Here is a 20,230-nt window from a genome sequence, read left to right as displayed (position 1 = left end):
CAAGGTAGGTATAAAACTGTAAAAGGGGACAGCTAGGACCTAGGGAGAAAGTTTTCATGGCATCCTAAAGAAAGAGCCCCAAAAGATGATATCACATAATAATATCAAGAAGAATATTGAAAATTAAAACAAGACATATTTTTGTAATTTTACAGGATTTTCTGTGTCTTCCTATCTGCAATTACATAGGTGGTACAATTTCAAGTTTTTTTATATCAGAGAAAATGACTGTAATACTTGAGAAATGCTTTTAATCTAAACAATTCAGGAAGGAAGTGGGATAAAAGATAAGATTGCTGAGGGGTTAATGACATATCAAGGAAGATGCTATAATTAGGAAAAATTATGTTCAGTATAGATGGAATTACAAGAACATATTTATGGAGAACTCATGTTTTTAAATAATAAAATATAATGATACTTTTTTTTTTTTTTTGCCAGTCCTGGGCCTTGGACTCCAGGCCTGAGCACTGTCCCTGGCTTCTTTCTGCTCAAGCCACTTGAGCCACAGCGCCACTTCTGGCCATTTTCTATATATGTGGTGCTGGGGAATCAAACCCAGGTCTTCATGTATGCAAGTCAAGCACTCTTGCCACTAGGCTATATTCCCAGCCCTATATAATGATAGTTTAAAACAAATCAGTATTGATCTTAAGAGGTGAGATATTTGTGGCATTGTTAATTGTATTCTGAGGGTATAGCTACTGTGTTGTTGGTTTTTTCTCTTAAAAGAATAGATTTTTATATTATTGATAGAGTGACATTTATCTTCATTTACTTTTTGAGACTGGGCTAGTTTTCTTTACATAAATACAGGCATCTCCCTAACAAACAGCTAGAATGTAGGATTCTGAAACTCAGTTTTAATAACTTATAGTAATAAATATGATGAATGTTAAACTACTCACAATCATATGTATAGGCAAGGTAGAGTTTATTGAATGAATTATGTTGGTGTCAGTCTTTCTCTACATTAATAACCAAAACTAAAACTAAGTACTAAAGTAACAAGGACACCTAAGCTATCTTTTTTTTTTTTTTTTTTTTTTTGAGTTCTGGGGCTTGAGCTCAGGGCTGGAGCACTGTCCCTGGCTTCTTTTGCTCAAGGCTAACATTCTACCACTTGAGCCACAGCACCATTTCTGGCTTTTCCTGTTTATGTGGTACTGAGGACCTGAACTCATGGCTTTATGTATGAGGCAAGCACTCTACCACTAAGCCACATTCCCAGCCCAACATCTTTTGAAGTTGAGAAAAACTGGGCATCTTAATGAAATCTTTTGGGGAAAGGGAAATTCTTTTCACTACCGATAGGTAGTGAAGATACAAGAAGGTACACACTAAAATTAGCTGGAGTTAGGCTCTTCCTTTGGGCCAGCAGTCAAATTTGTTTGTCTTTCTGTTTGAACCCTCCTCAACTCTGATTTTCTCACAAAGGAATTGAACCACTTTATCAGGAACCGATAAGAGGACAAACACAGAAAATAGGAAGACATACTACTGACCCAGAGTACAGACATACAGACTACCTAGATTATTCTCCTTTCAGTGATGCAAACTGAGTATGTCAATGGCTTATTAGGGGTCTATAATAACTATTTCTGTGAAGTATTTTCTAAAGTGTACTTCCAATTCCAACTTTGACAGTCAGTCATGACATATTGAAGAGATGGAGAAAAGTATATTTACTTGTGGTTTAATCATTGTAACCCAAATGATAATGACCAGTACAATTGTATCATTTCTTTAGAAGACCTCTACTTGGTCTACTCTTGGTTGGGCCCAACAAGAAATTTTAAATCAATCTTGAAGAAACAGGAGGATAAATATACATTTCCAAGTAGCATGAAACTGGAATGGAGAACTAATAGGCAGGGTTTCACAGAATATGGGAAAATACTGCTTGAATGCCTGTGTGGAGCATAGGGTTAAAGTGAACATAAAAATTAACCAAGAAAGTACTCTTTTTTTTTTTCATGGTTCCTTCTTGATTGGAGAGATAGAATATTAGCAATATTTGTCAAGAAAGATATGAAGTGATAAATTCCATAAGGAATTCAGAAGAAAAGACTGGCTACGTTAAGAAAGAAAGCTATTATTTATAGCTTTAGGTGTGGGTGAGTTTAAAATCTGGAGTAATTTATTCAGAGCTCTCATTGAAACATGTTAGATGAGTAAAATTAGGACATGCAGTATCAAGAGGAGGAGAATCTAGATTCAGACATGGAAAAGCACGAAGCTTCGATGAGGAGGGATTTGTGGTTTTATCTGATTGAAGAATGGAATTCAGGACAAGGATCAGTAGAGAAAATAAAAGTTGGGTAATAAGATTCTGGGATACAGGTTGGCACAATAAACTAAAAACAATAAAATTAAATTTAACTTGGATGAACTTCCAGTTTTAAGATGGCAGTGTAAAGATATTGCTCCCCACTTTCTTCTTAAAAATCACCCCAAACCATTAGAAATAGAACACAATCTCCAAGTTTAATGACTAAGCGCAGTATAAGAACCACAGTGCTTGAAAATTAAAAGCAGATAGACAAATGATTGATGAGGCAGCTCAGCACAGAAGGCATGTGTCTTAAGACAGGAGCTACACGAAAAAGCAGCTTGTCCAGAGCCCTGGAAATGCTTAGCACATTGGAATTACCTGTACTAAAGGTTTAATGAAACCAAGGAAATAAAAACAGGAAATTCTGACTACAGAAAGAAAATGTCCAAGGCAAGTTAAGATTAAATTCAGGGACAAAAGGAAATGGACAGCTTAAGTGTCAAGTGTGACTATTAGTTTTTGTGCTGATGTTGGGGATTGAACACAGTGCCTTGAGCTCTCAACTTTTTTTTTTTTTTTGCTCACACTTGGCACTTTACCCCTGAACCTTGCCTCCAACCTGGCTTCTTGCTGCTTAATTAAAGATGGAGTCTTACCAACTCTTCTGCCCACTCTGGCTTTGAACTGTAATCCTTGGATTTCAGTCTCCTGAGCAGCTAGGATTACAGTAGTGAGGCAACAGGGGTGGGTCAAGCAGTTTGAATCTTTTTCTTTTCTCTTTTTCTCTCTCTCTCTCTCTTCTTTTTTTCTTTTCAGTCATGGGGCTTGAACTCTGGGTCTGGACGCTGTCCCTGAGCTCTTCAGCTCAAGGCTAGCACTCTACCACTTTAAGCCACATCACCACTTCCAGTTTTCTGATGGTTAATCGGAGATAATAAGAGTTTCACAGACATTCCTGCCCAGGCTGGCTTTGAACAGCAATCCTCAGATCTCCGTTTCCTGAGTAGCTAGGATTACAGGCATGAGCCATCAGCACTCAGCCCAAGAGGTGTTTTAAGATACAGTCACATCAAAGATTTTATAGCATTCTTACAAGTAAATTCTAATCAAGTAAATTTTCTTATTTCCCATTTCCTAGTGTTTATCAGATGAAAATAAAGTAAAACGATTTTATAAGTCTTATTTGAAAGAGTCACATAGTTAACAGTCTATCTTTCAATCTTAGGCTTTCCTAAGTTCTAGCTTTTTTCTTTCAGTGAACTCATTATGACTTAAATTTAACCTGAATCTTTATTATTATTTGCGAATTTTGTATGTTTTCATTCCAGAATCTATGTTTTTGAAACCTATATCCCAGGTGATGACCACAAGGAAGAATTCTGAAAGCAACTAGTACCCCAGAGTACTTGAGTTTTGCTTTCCTCCCACTAGTTCTCATCATTGCAGCTTCAAAATTAGCCACATGGCTCCTTCTCATCGTTAGAGAGCAAAATTGTATTTGAATTATTTTTGACAACAGGTAATACCATGGACAACAAAACAAATATGTTCTTTTGGTTTTAGTACTTCTGTTGCTTAACAAGAAAGTTATTACAAAAGCATTAACATTTTGATTAACATGAGAATGATCTTCAGCTAGCTGAAGATCAACAGCAAAAAGGGCTGTAGGGATTTCTATAGCCAGAAAAGAAATTAACTTCTATTATTATTGACAACTGTATATTTTTTAGTATCAGACCCATGTTATATTTTCTTTGGAAAAACTATGAATTCTGAAATTATATGGTATTAAAAGCATTTCCTTATATGATCAAGAGTTTTCATTTTCTATAAACCAAATTATTGACAGATGAACATCAAACTAAATTATATTTCTCAAAAAACATTATATATCTTGATATATGGGAATTAAGCTAGTCATATGATTTACCAAATGAGTTGTCCACTTCCATTTCTTTCTGATACATTCAAGATTTTCAGTGATAACACTGCATAATGCAAAAAAGAAAAGTATGAAAATCTATAAAACTGTCATTTAGAAGTCGATTAATTTTAACAAGAAAGACGTGATGTTTTATCAGGGTGATCATTAAAAGAAGAAAGAATTAAAAGACTAGAAAGCTTTGTCACTGGGTTTAGCAGTTGTCCCAGATTGGAAAAAATAACAATGAAACCTCCAGGGTTAAGATGAAGCTGCTAGACAGAGAAGACAGACCAAATTGGCTTACCACTTGAACCATTTTGAGATATCTGGCATATCTTGGATCCTTGGCTACAGTTAAGATATTTTCTGATGATACTTCACTTTCCTGTGGTCCAGAGTCTTGTGTATTGTTCTGCTGTAGAGAGTATTTCATGTAAATCTTTAGGTAATTCACAAAAAGGGTCCATCACGTTAATTAAAAGGGATGTTTTTGTTCTTATAGTTAGAAGGCAATAAATACCAGAAAATATCACTAAATTTAAATAACAAGAATTTAATTATGGGACATTGGTTTCTAAGATCTGCAAAGACTTAAAATATAACTTCAGTGGAGGCTATACTATAGCAACAAGACATTGTTTCTTAAAATGCAAATGCATTTGTGGCACTAAAATTTTTAATACTGCTTTATTTGTCCTAGAGTGCTGATACTAAACATGAATTATAGGTAGATATACTGTGTCAATAAAAACTTTTAATAAAGCTAGTAAAACACTATGTCAACTGCTGAGCTCTTGTGGGAGTGATGTGGTTCTTAGGTATCTTCCATATACCCTACTGATCTCATTTAATCACTTTTTTTCTAAGTGTGCAGCCATTTCTGTGTGGAAAGCGAACTCAGCTTCTCAGACAAAATGACTTGGTTTTCTACATTTTAGGTACTGATTAAGCTACCCATAATAGTAACACTGTCCACAAAGTGGTTGAGATTAATACTAAATGCTATTTAAAATGACAAGTAGTGAGGAATGCCTGGTGTCCTCATGTAGAATGACTCTGTGTTAGCTGAAGGACAATGGAATCCTGTCCTTGCTTCAAGGTAAAACTATTAGTACAGAGCATTTAATTTTTCTATACAAGTAGAATAGGTGGGAATCTCACTCTATTTCTGTTTAAGTGTTAAGAAGAATTTCTTTAAAATTTTTTTAAGAAAAGAATTTCTTTAACAAATAAAAACAGCTTTCTGTCCATGTCTATGAAAAAAACAAATTATTATCTTAAATCTTTATAGGATTTACAATATAAATGTGAGTAATATATTTACATAAAGTTTTCTCCCCTCAGATAATTCACATATAAAATAAATGTTAAAAAAATCTTAGAAATGATAAAATAAAAAAACCTTTAGTAGTTTTCTTCTATAGTACTGTTCAATGTTAAAAAAATGAGAAAACACGAGAGTATGTACATGTATTATTTTGTAACATTTCACTGTGAAAGTCTTAAACACCGCAACTAAGTTAAAAAAAAAAACAACAAAATCCAAGTGTATTTTTAAAAATTGTATGGATGACAAACTCATACAAAAGTACTAAAGACCAAATGAGTACTATATCCCCACCTAACAATTATAATCTCACAGCTATTAATTTTTGCCTAATAACCAAGGCCTCATAAGGCCTAATTATGTAGTCGTCTTAAACCTTTGCTACTTGAATAACCTATTAAATTCTCTATCCTATCTCTCAACTATCCCTCATTTTATTCTAATTAATCTCAATCTATGTAATTGGTTATTCTATTATGAATGATAAGATCTAACCCATGAAACTAAAGTCAAAGAAAGATCAATACAGAAAAGTTGGATTTTTGACTCATATAAGACAGTGATAAGTGGATGATAATGGATTTTTTTGAAAATGTATAATTATCCTTTATGTGATCATTGTGTTGACTGTAATATCAATGAAAATTCTGGGTAAAGCATTATTTCAACACATTTCAAAATATTTTACATAATATGTACCAATTAATAACAATGAAGAAATGAGAAGTTGATTTGAACATTAGCATGCTGAAATTATTTTATTAGGCTGACACAAACTAACACAATATTTTAAATGCAGGAGACCAACAGAACTTCATAAATACTTTAAGTTAATTAATGTATAACTTAAAAGCTGTTAGACATTTAGTAGGTGATACTGAATTTGCAAAACAAGAAGTTCAGGTATGATTACTGGCAATCAATTTAAATAGGCCAGGACCAATAGAGCTGCATAAAAGTTCTAAAATACTTATGATTCATTGCATTCAAAACGCCAACTGGAAAAATTCATATTCAAACTTAGGTTCATTGAAAAATTTATATAAACATATGACAATTGCATCTACCAAAGAATAACCTCTGATTAGACTGGAAATATTTTCTTAATATTCTTTACAGATGCCTATTGTAGAAAACAGGCAGTCCAAGTTTTAGAGAGCCTTGCAAAATTAAATTCTTTTTACAATATCTGACTTTCCTTTTCCATATTAAATTTATATTGCAATGGTCACCATCATGGAATTTACTGTACTAATTAGATGAAAGTTGAAATTCCTAATGTTTGTCAAATGATCATCAAATTCATTCCCCAACACATACCATATCCAAATATATGGCTTCTCTCATGGCCTTGCACCATAATACGTCCAATGGATTGAACATAGGCACAGGAGACAGTGCACTGAGACGGCACCAGACTTTGTTGGTTAAACTTCCAGTGCTTACATTGTTATTTGACCTTCACAGTAAGTTACTTTAAACCTCTGTGCAATGTAGGATTGATAATATTGTGCAGTTTTCCCTCTGTCTCTGTGGGGTGTTGGCTCCAGGACTCCATAAGATACTGAAATCTGAAAGTGTTCAAGTGCCTTCTAAAAACTAGTATAGTATTTGAAGTTAGCACACACACACTGTCCAGTGAACTTTCAATCATCTCTAGATTACTTATAATCTCTAATACAGTGTAACTGCTGTGCGAATGGTTGTACTGTTTAGGGAATGACAAGAAAAGACCCTGTATATATTCCGTACAGATGCAATTGTTTTTCTAAATACTTTCAATTTGCAATTGGTTTTATCTCATAGATGCAGAAACCATTGGTAAAAAGGCTTGACTATACTTGAATCAGAGCTGTTGTAGGGATTAAATGAGTTAATTTAAGAAAAACACCTAGAAGTGTTTATCCTGGCACATAAGAAGCATCCTTTATTGCTAACATCATTATCAACATTATTATTACCTAAAAAACATCCTGTGAAAAGTACTTCTTGGTAGAAATGCAGAATTCGAATACATAAGAGATCTACTTGATTTGTATTACTTTGTTAGACCAACAGAGAAGTAATTGGTTTTATTTTTAATCTTAATACCTCACTGAGATATCTGGTCTCAAACAAGAGTGAATTTAGAAAAATAAGAAGTAGTAAAAAATTAAATGTATACACAAAAATAAAAGAACATTAAGACATAAGGGCCAAATACAAGGAAGAAGATTCAACAAATCAACTGAAAAATATTTTTTTGGACAAATGCTTTGCTAAGATCAGTAGTGCTCAAATTTCAAGAATCTACAATCAAAAAAGAAAAATATTTTAAAAAGACCAAAAAAAAAAAAACCAAAAAGAAAAAAGACAAAAAGAATCTACAATCACCTACGGCGTTTGTTAAAATGAAGATTGTAATTCAGTAATTACAGAGTGGAACTTGAGAATCTTCATTTCTACCAAGCAAAGTGAGGTCCATGCAGCGAATTCACAAGACACACGTTGAATAACAAGGGATTAAATGAAACCAGAGGCTTACTGCTCATTATACTGTAGATGATAAAAACAATATAAACACATCTAATGTAAGAAAAAACATTACATAAGAAAATATAAAAACTTCTCGGAGATGTTCAAGGAATTATGCCAGGGCAAAAGGACATGATACCTGGGATTCATTTGGGAAAGCAACACAAAAGGTACACACTTATCTCTATCTCCCTTCCTAACAGACTTTATTGGAAAGGGTTACATTTTTATTCATAATGCTATGATTTGTCAAGTAGCATTTTGTTTCAATTTTGGAGGGGAGTGGGGCTTGAATTCTTGCAGAGTAGGCATTCTACCACTTGAGCCATGCACCTTGCTCTTTTTTATTTTCATACAGAATATTATATTTTTGCTCAGTGCTGGCCAGGACCATGACTGTCCTGCCTACAACTCCCGTGTAGCTAGGATCATAGGTTTGAACCACCACATGCAGCTCATTTGTTGAGATGAGGTCTTGCTGACTTGTTCAGGCTGGCTTCAAACCACCATCTTCCAGATCTCATCAAGGGTAGCTGGGATTACTTGTGTGAGCCACCATCTCTAATTCAAGTGGCTAATTAATTCAGCACTCCTTCTCTATGCATTTTGGTAGTTTATCTTCTCTTATTATCTTTACTAAGAGTATTCAATTCTCAGCTCTGGCTACTTCTAGAATATTCCCTTTGATGATTTCCCTTAGTTCTGTTCTTGTCTTTGCAAACAAAATCATCCCTTCATTAAACTTTCCTTGTTCTACTTGTACACTTCTTTACTTAAAAAAAATTCCAGAATCTCAAATTAAACAATGTTTTAAGGATGATCCTCACATAAATACAGTCTACCTTTTTAATAATTATATTTTGTCTTTAAGTGTCTTTTCAGAAAAGTTATTTGTATTTGATATAAATAAAGAATTACTTAGAATAAAATAATTAGAAATTATGACAAACTAAACTTGTGAATTTAGGTAATGCGCATCTGAGTATGTAATGCATTACTCAATTTCTGTTTATGTTCACAAAATTTATAGTAAGACATGTTAAAAGTATATTTCTTTTTTTTTTTTTTTTTTTTTGGCCAGTCCTGGGGCTTGGACTCAGGGCCTGAGCACTGTCCCTGGCTTCTTTTTGCTCAAGGCTAGCACTCTGCCACTTGAGCCACAGTGCCACTTCTGGCCGTTTTCTGTGTATGTGGTGCTGGGGAATTGAACCCAGGGCCTCATGTATACGAGGCAAGCACTTTTGCCACTAGGCCATATCCCCAGCCCTAAAAGTATATTTCTTATAAGAAATTAGAATAAAATTTCATATTGAGCCAGGTGTCAGTAGCTCACACCTATATTCTTATCTATTCAGGAGGCTGAGATCTAAGAACTGAAGTTCAAAGCTAGCCTGGGCAGAAAAGTCTGCATGACTATTTCCAATTAAGCAGCAAAAAAAGCTGGACTGGAGGTGTGTCTCAAGTGGTAGAACATCAGTAATGTGTGGAAAATAGGACGAGTGTGAGGTCCCTGAGTTCAAGCCCTGCTACCAGAAGAAAAATTCCACAGTGAACTTGAATAAAATGATTACATGTAAAGTTTTTCCTAATCATGTTTAGACTGCTTTTCTTTTTACAGTCAAATAAAATATATTAATTTTGGAAGCCCTTCAAAATGAGTAAAACCATTTTTTTCTCAAACTTTATTTTCTACATTAGGATTGTAAGATTTTACCATTTTTGTTTAACTTCTTCCTCCCAAGACCCAAGTAGAGGTCTATTAGGTTCAACAAAGAAGATCTACTCATGCTTCTTGAAAGCGAACTACTTACCTGTGATAGCTCTGAGGGAGTTTCATAATGTGCTTCATTTGTGACATTAGGGACACTTACAGGAGATACTTCAAATGTGACGTCATCTAAGCCTGGGATAGAGGACAACTACAAAACAAAGTTGGTATTACTATATGAAGACAATTCTAGGTGCACAAAATGTTCAAAAAATGATCTTTGAACACTTGCGTTACGTTAAGCCTACACACACTTCATGAATCTTATCTTTAATTTTCCATATCATTACACTAAAAATGAATGACATTCACAAAAAATACTTGGAACAGTTTCTTGAAAATTTAACTTGACCATTCTTTTAAAAATTATTCTTTTTACAATGCAGATCATTCCAGTGTCAGGACTGAGAATATGGGCTTTGGAGGTAGACTGCTTGAGCGTCAGGAAAAGCCAGCACTACTACACTATGACTCGCATATGGTGGGACCTATTGAGTCTCCATTTTTCTCATCTGCAGTGGGAATAAGAAAACTTACCTTTCCAAATTGTTCTAAAGTATTTTTTATTAAGAATGCTAGTATATAGGCTGGGGATATGGCCTAGTGGCAAGAGAGCTTGCCTTGTATACATGAAGCCCTGAGTTCGATTCCCCAGCACCACATACATAGAAAATGGCCAGAAGTGGCGCTGTGGCTCAAGTGGCAGAGTGCTAGCCTTGAGCAAAAGGAAGCCAGGGACAGTGCTCAGGCCCTGAGTCCAAGGCCCAGGGCTGGCAAAAAAAAAAAAAAAAAAAAAAAAAGAATGCTAGTAAATAAGCATTCTGTAGCATGTTTTAAACTTCAATTATCTGGGGTACGACAAGCTCATTTTCCTTTAAACATTTATCACTCAATATAACTAAAATATGTTGTTTGTCATACACAATAAATGGGCATACTGCCAGCACTGCAATAGTTAAGAATTCGAAGTTTCAAGATCTATGCAAACCTTCTTTCCTGATTTTTTTTCTTAGTAAACAATGATACATAACTTTCAGAATTTAGGCTGTTTAGGGATTAACTCTGTGTTCATGGGAGTAAGAAAATTTAGCTATCTTAACTTGTGCCCTTGAAATCTAACTCCATGATAATTCCCCAAACATTAAGATACATAGTCACAACAATGAAAAATAAATAGCAAGACTTGAGCAGCACTGTTCATTGAGAACTGCTGACTGGTGACAGGGTTTAACACAGTAGCTAGCTCCCAAGTAGTTGCAAATGAGTGTGACTGCTAGAACTATATTTTGAACATGTTCGGTGTCAAGAAATCCTAAATTTCTAAGCTAAAGTCCTTAGAAGATATAGAAAGTACAAATATTATAAAGGCACTAATATCATTTTTATTTCTCATAAATATTCAATCAAGTTACTACTTGAGGAGAATAAAGCACCAAATATGATTCTCTTACTTCATGAAGAAGAAAATTACATATACAGTGATAAAGCAAGTTAAAACCAAATATGTCTCGGATATTAATCAAAATCTTTAGGCTTTCAAATTAAAAAGAAAAAATTTCTTTTTTTCTGTTAACTCTTGACAATTTGTAACACATTGGTACTCTTCTTAGTATTTAAGATATCTACAAATGGAAAACCTCTGATAAGCTATAAATTTCGCTCTAGAGATATTTGAAGTTTTATGTAAGTATTAGTATTATTACATAACTATTTTTAATTTTCTATCAAGTGAAGTAAACAATATTATAGCTCAGTTTGTTAACATGCTATTAATATAATGCTTTTGACTAGTACAATGAAAGAAATCTTAATCCACATATACATTTGAGAAGACTCAGCTAGTGGTTTAAAATGGATACTATTTCCTTGCAACATAACAAAATTTTAAAAACAAACAACAAATTACTTCATAGATGCAAGATTTAATGTAATTCATTCCCAAATGTAATTAAAATTAAATATGAGTGAGAAAGACTATGTGTGTACATAAAAAATTTTTCTATATATTCAGAAATACAAACCTTTGCATCTAAAATATTGAGTGTTGTTTCAATTTGTTGGATTCGAAGAGAAAGGTCTGAAAGTTTCTAGAAAAGAAAAATTAGAGACATACTATTCTGTTAAAATTGTTACAAAGAACAACACAGGGCAGATTTGCAAATAATAAAACAATGGCTTACATATCTGTCATTTTCCAATATGTCACTATCTTATTTATATAGGTAGAAATGGGAACTCAACTTTTCTATAATTCTTACTAGACTGCATCACAGTTATCTTATAAAATAATATTCACTATCAAAAAGTTATATTTTCAACTTTAAGAAATTAGTTTCTAGGGCTGGAAATATAGACTAGTGGTAAAGTGCTTGCCTCGTATACATGAAGCCCTGGGTTTGATTCCTCAGTACCACATATATAGAAAAAGCTGGAGGTGGTGCTGTGGCTCAAGTGGTACAGTGCTAGCCTTGAGCAAAAAGAAGCCAGCGGCAGTGCTTAGGCCCTGAGTCCAAGCCCCAGGACTGGCAAAAAAAAAAAAAGAAAAAAAGAAATTAAGTTTCTAGGGCTGGGAATGTGGCTTAGTGGTAAAGTGCTTGCTTAGCAAGCATGAAGCTCTGGGTTTGATTCCTCAATACCACATAAACAGAAAATGACAGAGGTGGTGCTGTGTCTTAAGTGGTAGGGTGCTAGTCTCGAGAGAAAAACAAAAGAAGCAGCAGCAGCTCAGGGACAGTGCCCAGGCCATGAGTTCAAGCCCCAGGACTGGCAAAAGAAAAACAAAGAAAGAAATTCATTACTAGACTAATAAACAATCCAAAAATAAACTCAACTCAGGCTGGAGTCTTGTTTACTGCTGTACTCCACTCAAAACTGTACCTGGAATTTAACAGGAGCTTAATAATTATTTGCTGCTGGATGAATTCCTTGTAGAAAACAAGAGTAAAAATAAGTCAAAAAGAGCTTGGAATAGGATCTGTCCCTCCCTCCCTTTTTTTTAGGTACTAGGGTTTGAATTCAGGGCTTTTGCTATGCAGGTGGCTCTACCACTAGAACCACATTATAATATAAACTAGAAATAAAACATAGAATCTTGGTGTTTGTTCATTTGATTTGGTTTGGTTTTGCTTTTTAAGATACGGTCTTGACATATAGCCTCGGTAATCTTTCTCAGCCTTCTAAATGCAGGGATTATAGATGTATACTACTATGCCTGGCTCTTGTTTTAATAGTTTCTAAGATATGTTCACATAAGGCTTTTAGGCTTTTATGTAAGCATAAATGTTATAAAATGTGTCATGGATGAATCCCTCTTAAAAAAATTAGAGGTTAGCTGTGTGCCAATGGCTCCTACCTATAATCCTAGCTACTCAGGAGGTTAAGATCTGAGAACGGAGATTCAAAGCCAGCTTGGGGAAGAAAATCTGTGAGATTCCTCTCCAATTAAAGATATAATAGCCACAAGCACAAAAGCTTAAGGACAGCAGCCAGGCCCTAGGGGACACACACACACACACACACACACACACACACACACAGAGAGAGAAAATAATTGAATAATTTAGGGGTATTCATAAAAATCATGGAAATTCAATTTTGGCAAATTTAATCACTCTTAATTTACAGGAAAAAAATCTGTAACCATTTAATTTGTAGAATGAATGACAATCTCCAGCTTATTGAGCATGAACATGTTAGTATAAGTGAGTATACAAAAGGGGGAAAAACTCAAAATTTAAGTTTTATGTATCAATGTACCATATAAATATGTACTGAAGAATAATTACATCATGCCAGGCACTGGCTCATGTAAGGTTTATTAAAGTAAGTAGCCGACAAAGGAGAATACCACGTGATGTTCAGGCAGGAGAGAAGTTTATTCCTGAACTGCTAGCCTGAAACCGAGATGATGCATGGCTAGAGAGGAGGACTGAACCACTAAAGGGCCATGCCTTATCTAGGGCAGGGGTGGGAGGTATGGCCAGGTGTGACCTAAAAGAAGGGGGAGGTAACTGCCTCCAGGTGTGCCAGTTACCTAGGAAAGGCAGGTACTGGGCACAGACTTAAACAGGTGGGAGGCATCTGCATGGAGCCTTCCCATCTGTAATTCTAGCTGCTTAGGAGGTTGAGATCTGAGGATCACAGTTCAAAGCCAGCTCAGGCAGGAAAGTCCATGAGACTCTTATCTCTAATTAATCAACAAAAAAAGCTTGAAGTGAAAAAGCTCAGGAACAGCAAGCCCCAGCACCGGTGTGCACATCATTGTAAACATTTAAATATTTATGTATAGTATGCTGACTAGGAAATATATTACTCAAATTTACACTAAAATTTTGAAAGAGAAATTACTATGCTCATAGTAAAGAAAAAACACAAGTTTTATTAAGTAAGTAACCTGAACACATCAACTACAGTCAGTATTTTATTAGAAATAACACTTATTTTCTGCCAGTTCTGGGACTTCATCAGGGCCTGGGGAATTATCCCTGAGCTGTTTTGCTCAAGTCTAGTTCTCTACCACTTGGGCCACAGCTCTACTTCCAGCCTTTTGGTGGTTACTTGGAAGTAAGAGTCTCATGGAATTTCCTGCCTGAGCTGGCTTCGAACCGTGATCCTTAGATCTCAGCCTCCTGAGATGCTACGTTTACAAGCATGAGCCAGTGCCTGGCTTATCAGGTACTACTTTTAAGAGCACTGTATAGTCCTAAACCATGACAGTAAATTCTTGAGGATTGCACCGACAGAATTTGTTTCCCATAGTTAAAAAGTGGCTAGTGTGTCCTAAAATACTACTGTGTGTGATATATTCACTAAGAATATATACCACAGGGGCTGGGAATATGGCCTAGTGGCAAGAGTGCTCGCCTCATATACATAAAGCCCTGGGTTTGATTCCTCAGCACCACATATATAGAAATATATAGAATATATAGAAATGGCGCTGTGGCACAAGTGGTAGCAAAAAGTCAGGGACAGTGCTCAGGCCCTGAGTTCAAGGCCCAGGACTGGCCAAAAAAAAGAATATATATCACAACCAGATGCCTATTATCTGAAGTTACTTTTAAAAATTGTATTAAAAATTCTTAATATTAGATCATTTAAATAACTTGTCACTAAATGGGTTTCACACAGGTAAGGCTGAGTTTGAGACATATACCTTAGTAAATAAGGAACTAAGCATAAAAGTGTTTCTGTGGAAAACTACTTGGTTATAAAGAAGACTGAAGATACCTGGGGGAGAGGGAACGGGGGAACGACAAGACTTTTCAGAGCCATGTGGCTATTTTTTTGCTGTAGCACTCATTTTAACTTTCATCTTCTATAGTCTAAACCTCACCAAAATGAAATGACCTGTTTTTTTTATAATAAAATAAGATTTCATGAGTGATTCATCCATATAATACATAAAAGACAATGATCAAAACATTTGATACATTTCAGTTAATCATTTATTTGAACATTCTTAGTAGTTTGAGTGTATTTTTTTTTTTAATTTAAAATAACGATGGGAGCCTGGCACTGCTGGCTCATGCCTATAATCATAGTTACTTGGAAGATAGATTGGTAGGATTTCACTTTGAGCCCAGTCAGAAAGTAATTTCTTAACACACTGAGAATCATTTGGTAGAATTTTTTCTCAGAAAATATTGCATATTTTCTGATAACATATTTAACATCTAAGAATCTCAAGAACTAGATGAAGGAAAAGTAATAGTTTACAAATAGTAACAACATCATGTTGGTGATTATAAAAGTATCCAGTTTACATGTCCACTTCTCTAAAAGAGAAACAGTACTTTAATATAAGAGATCTCTTAATATATCCCAATGTATTATATTTGTTCATCTATCCGTTTGTCTATCTATCTTATGGATAGAAAGAGAAGTAATCAGGGTTTTATTAAGCTCATGACAGGCGCCTAGATGTTGTAAAAGAGGTAGCAAAACTAAGTTTATAGACAAAACATCATCTTTGTGAAAGCGAAGGCTAATGGTAGGCTTAGAAATATAGAAAATAAGTAGTCCAAATGTGTTTAGATACTATGAAAATTCTCAGCACTTTTGCCTGTACTTAAAGCTTTTAGAAAAAGACAAAAAATAGACTATCAAAAATGATTTAAAAATCTTGTATTCTAAGTATATTATAAATCAAGTAGGGAAAAAATCTCTTAATAATCTCTTGTTTTACAGATATCATTGGCATGAAAATTCACTGTAAGATTGAAGGCCTGGCTCTGGTTTTCCTTCAATCACATAGACTTTGTATTGCCCCTGCTGCTCTTTTAAATTAGACCACCAATAGATTTTGCTGACTAGGACAAAGATAGAAATGCTTACTGGGGAACTGTCAGGGAAAAGATGACCCTAAGTAACTTTGTAACTTGGGTCTGGTTCAACTATTCTCCTTTCTCTGTCCTCCAATCTCACCAGACATAAAAGAATTACAAAGTAGCCTACTATGCAGAAAGTTTTTTAAAATGTTGAGCTTTTCACATAATAGTTATACATTTCTCTCTCTCTCTTTTTGTACATTTCTCTTACTAGAACTCTAAAAGGCAGTATCAGTTTACATCTAATTGTATTTTGAGGCTGGTTGTGCCTGAAAGTGTTAACAGTTTGGGTTTCATTCAAGTTCTGAGTTCTATCATGTATGGAGAAGGGGATGGGAGCTTCCTTTTTCTCTAGTGTTTTTCCTGTTCAAAAAACAACAGCTGGGGTGCACTTCTTTTATTTTTCTGAAGGAAACAGTCTTTCTTGTTTAAGGCTTTAAATAAACAAGGAATACAGGCTTAGTAAATGCTATTAACAAATTAAGAACTATTTCAAAAAGTCACACTATTCTTAACTTCAGGAAGGATGGCACTTTGCATTTAAATAAAAATATTCTTGTACTTTATCACATCCCCAAAGACCTTACATTAAATGGACCAAGTATAGCAAACAATATGAATTCAAAATATAGGTACTACATTCTCTCATTTGAAAAATGATGCAAGCTGCTTCTTCAGATACAACAGGTACAACGGAGAGGTGAGTTTAATGTTTAACTTTTCCAGTTAGACCAGATTTGGCATCATAATTCTGCTACTTTATGTGAGTATCTGTACTACTACTGTAACAGAAAGAAATGCTAAATGCTCAAATATGTTGACTATGCTCAATCAACAAATGAATGAATGAATGAAATGATTTTGATGCTCTACATCTTAGTGTGCATATTTACAAAGGAGCAATGACTGGACCTCTCTCAAAGGGCTGGGCTATGGTGATTCCATGTGTAAAATATTAACTTCACATGTATAAAGCCTAGCAAACAATAATAACTATCAGTTACTGTCATCTCACTCAGTGGGGCACACTGAGATGGACCAATATAAGCTGTACATAATGAGTTGTAGTCACCCTTGGATTACCATACTTCAGGGAGAAAAGGGCTATGTCAATAGTGGCATAGCACTTTGCAGATCAACTGTTCACATATGACAATAACTCCACAAGAGGTTAGGAAACTAGCTGAGAGATCATAGCAACTGGGTAGAACACAAATATAAGAAAAGGTGCATTGAAGGGGGAAGGGCAGCTTCACATCTCTGCCTTCACCTTCCTCCTATTCCAGGCCACACAGCTTGGGTGGGGGGGGAGAGAGAGAAAGAGAGAGAGAGAGAAAAAGAGAGAGAGAAGCATTAGATTTACCACAAAACTAAGTCCACATGAATAAAACCCAGCACTGTGCAAGCCTCTGATAACTGACCTACTGTACTCGAGGATGGCACCTCCTACTCAAGTCCATTGCTTCACCAGATCCCTCAAACTCCAGACCTGCCTCACTTCAGGCCTACCCTAGTGGTATGAGGTCAAGTTAAGGCTCAAGACAATCTAAAGTGCAGGCCAGTCCCACAGAATCTCCAAGCCCATATCAGAGTCAGGCTGGCCCTAATTAAGTCTTAAGAGCTAGCCTGCCACCAGAGCATAAGGCCTGACTACCATGACTTTCCCATGACTCAAGCTATACGCCTAGATCCAGCCTTCAGGCCATATACCTAGATCCAGCCTTCAGGCCAGCTTCCCAGCATGGCTGGATACAGGTAATAGGCCTGTCCTAGATTTTAAAGGAGTCCAAAGCCAAGGTAGCCCATCCAGTCCAAGCTTGGGGCCTACATTCACACCAGTTCTATGCCCCTGAAATGCCAGGCTGATATAAACACCGGTGCCAGCTCTTAGTTCTAGACTGACCCATGCAGACTCACCCTCCGGCCCTCTACTGTGGCCCCAGGCTTCAGTAATAACATTTAACACCCAAGGTATGTTTCTAGGCTACACCTCTCCATCTTTTTTGGAATCAGGAATTGCAAAAATAATTTGAATATAAATGGAAACAATGTATACTTTAAAATGTCAGTCTTTGGGGTAAGAAAATAAAATTTCAAAATTACAAAAAAAAGGCTTCCAACTGTGATATTTTAGGTTTCCTTTTAATTCTTTTTTGTTTGTTAGTTTTGTTTTGTTTTTACAAGTCCTAGAGCTTGTAGGCAGGGCCTGGGCTCTGTTCCTGTGCCCCTCTTTGCTTAAGGCTAGCATTCTACCTCTTGAGCCATGGCACCACTTTCAGCTTATTGTATTTATGTGGTACTGAGGAATCAAACCTAGGGCTGCATGCATGCTAGGCACTTTACCACGGGAGGTCACATTTCCAGCCAATTTTTAATTCTTTAATGACGGTAAGAGGGACCAACCTATCTCAAGGAAGCCTCTGGATTAGTAATCTAGTAGAGGTGGCCTTCAGGTCTGATGTGGAGCCAAAATGGGTTAACACAATCAATCAAGAGGTCATGAGATGTGAATGCATAAAGACTCTAACTCTTGTTTCAACGCAAGTGCACCGTGATTTCTTGGCTTAAAGACCAGTATCAAAGGACCTACCTCCTCACAAACTGTAGAAAAGCGGTTGAGGAACTGTACAGTGTGCACCACAAATTGGTTTAGAAATGCCACCGTTCTTTTCTGTTGAATAGCTGGCACCTGTATTATGTTACAAAAAAAAAAAAAACATAAATCGTGCTGGAGAAATGCACACGGTATAATCGTCTAGATATCTCTGGGAATCCAAAGGGGACAATCTGGTGTGCGACAGGAAGTGCCTGAAGGAGGAAAACAGTCATTGAGCTGTTTTCCTACGCGGTGCTTGTGGGTGGAGGCGGAGGCTGGAAAGGGCCAGGGGCTGCAGAAAGTTGCAAAATGTTCCCTAGACTTACAAGGACGACTTTTAACAGGCCAAACCGACATCATCAACACACACACACACACACAATGATACAGGTCTCCGCTGATGGAGAGTCACGTGACACGGAAAGCAAAGGCTGAGGGGTAGGGTGGCATTCTTAGCTCTGGGCGGACAGACCCCCTTTCTGAGGTAAATTGTGTGGGCTCGCCTTCTCGGGGCCACCGTTAAGGATCCCCAGGGCAAGGTGGGGCCTGGAGAGGCGACGTCCCTTCCCCAGCTTCCTCCGGGGGTTGCCGGAAGTTCAACTCCGTTTCCTTCTTTCTTTTTTTTACAAACCTTGGTCAGGTCTATGCCTGACCCCATGAGCGGAAGCCCGTCTTCATCCATCTCGTCAGCGGTTGGGGGACTCAGGGGTCACCCACAAACCCCTCTCAAATAAAACCTGCCAACCCGGTTACAGCTCCCCAGCGCTTCCTCAAGTCCCCACCTCTGAGGGCCTTCCTGCCGGAAGCAAGAGTCTCTTCTAGCCAATCACAAGTAGGTTCCTGGAAAGCCCGCCCCCGCCTCCTCCTCACTCGGCATTCTGGGATTGGTAGTTCATGATCTAGATCGAAGGAGCTGAAGGAACTGCAGAAGAAGCTGTGGAAGGATGCTGGCTTTGTTGTCATTTTGTTTGTTTGTTTGTTTCCAGTACTGGGGCTTGGACTCAAAGCGTGGACGCTCTCCCTTAGGGTTTTCCACTCAAAGCTAATGTTCTATCACTTGAGCGTCACGTTGGGCTTTTTTGCTGGTAAATTAGAGTTAAGACTCTCAAGGATTTAAGTGCCTGTGCTGGCTTCAAACCTCAATCCCCAGATTCAGCCTCCTGAATAGCTTGGATTACAGATGTGAGCACTGATGCCTGGCCAGTTGTACATTTTTAAGTAGGGGAAGGGTAGCTAAGACATCTAGGAGCTGCATCCATTTGAGGTTTTCTCTACTTAGTATTCTGTAATATAAATGGCTTTGTTATTCATTGAGCAACATTTCAACGAAGTGTCAAATTCTCTGTGAGGCATTGTCGGAATACAAAATTTATCAGCCTTTTATGCTGAAGAGGCTTATTAAGGAAGGAGTTAAGATGTTTCAAAAAGTCTGCAAGACATGAAATATCCTGTCAAGCTATGGTTGAGACCTAAAGAAAAGGAAGTGATTACCACTTT

General features: G+C 36.4%; 1 protein-coding gene across 2 annotated transcripts in view; it reads right to left on the bottom strand.

Moving 5' to 3' along the window:
* Washc3 (WASH complex subunit 3) overlaps positions 1-19,527 on the bottom strand; it is a 37,161-nt gene extending 17,634 nt beyond the window's left edge. The window contains exons 1-5 of one of the 2 annotated variants that reach the window (XM_048357231.1): positions 19,365-19,527; positions 18,728-18,826; positions 11,830-11,895; positions 9,852-9,959; positions 4,504-4,614 (exon numbers count right to left, since the gene is read on the bottom strand). In XM_048357231.1, coding sequence (XP_048213188.1) covers positions 4,504-4,614; positions 9,852-9,959; positions 11,830-11,895; positions 18,728-18,826; positions 19,365-19,415 — 435 coding nt within the window. In that variant the 5' untranslated portion in view covers positions 19,416-19,527. The remainder of the gene's footprint in view (positions 1-4,503; positions 4,615-9,851; positions 9,960-11,829; positions 11,896-18,727; positions 18,827-19,364) is intronic. The other variant, XM_048357241.1, reaches the window with a different exon arrangement.
* Between the last annotated feature and the right edge of the window lie 703 nt (positions 19,528-20,230).

The sequence above is a fragment of the Perognathus longimembris genome, chromosome 1 (assembly GCF_023159225.1).
Source record: "Perognathus longimembris pacificus isolate PPM17 chromosome 1, ASM2315922v1, whole genome shotgun sequence".
NCBI classification, from domain to species: Eukaryota; Metazoa; Chordata; class Mammalia; order Rodentia; family Heteromyidae; genus Perognathus; species Perognathus longimembris.
Note: the sequence above shows the minus strand (reverse complement) of the source record. Positions and strands in the feature narration are given on the sequence as shown.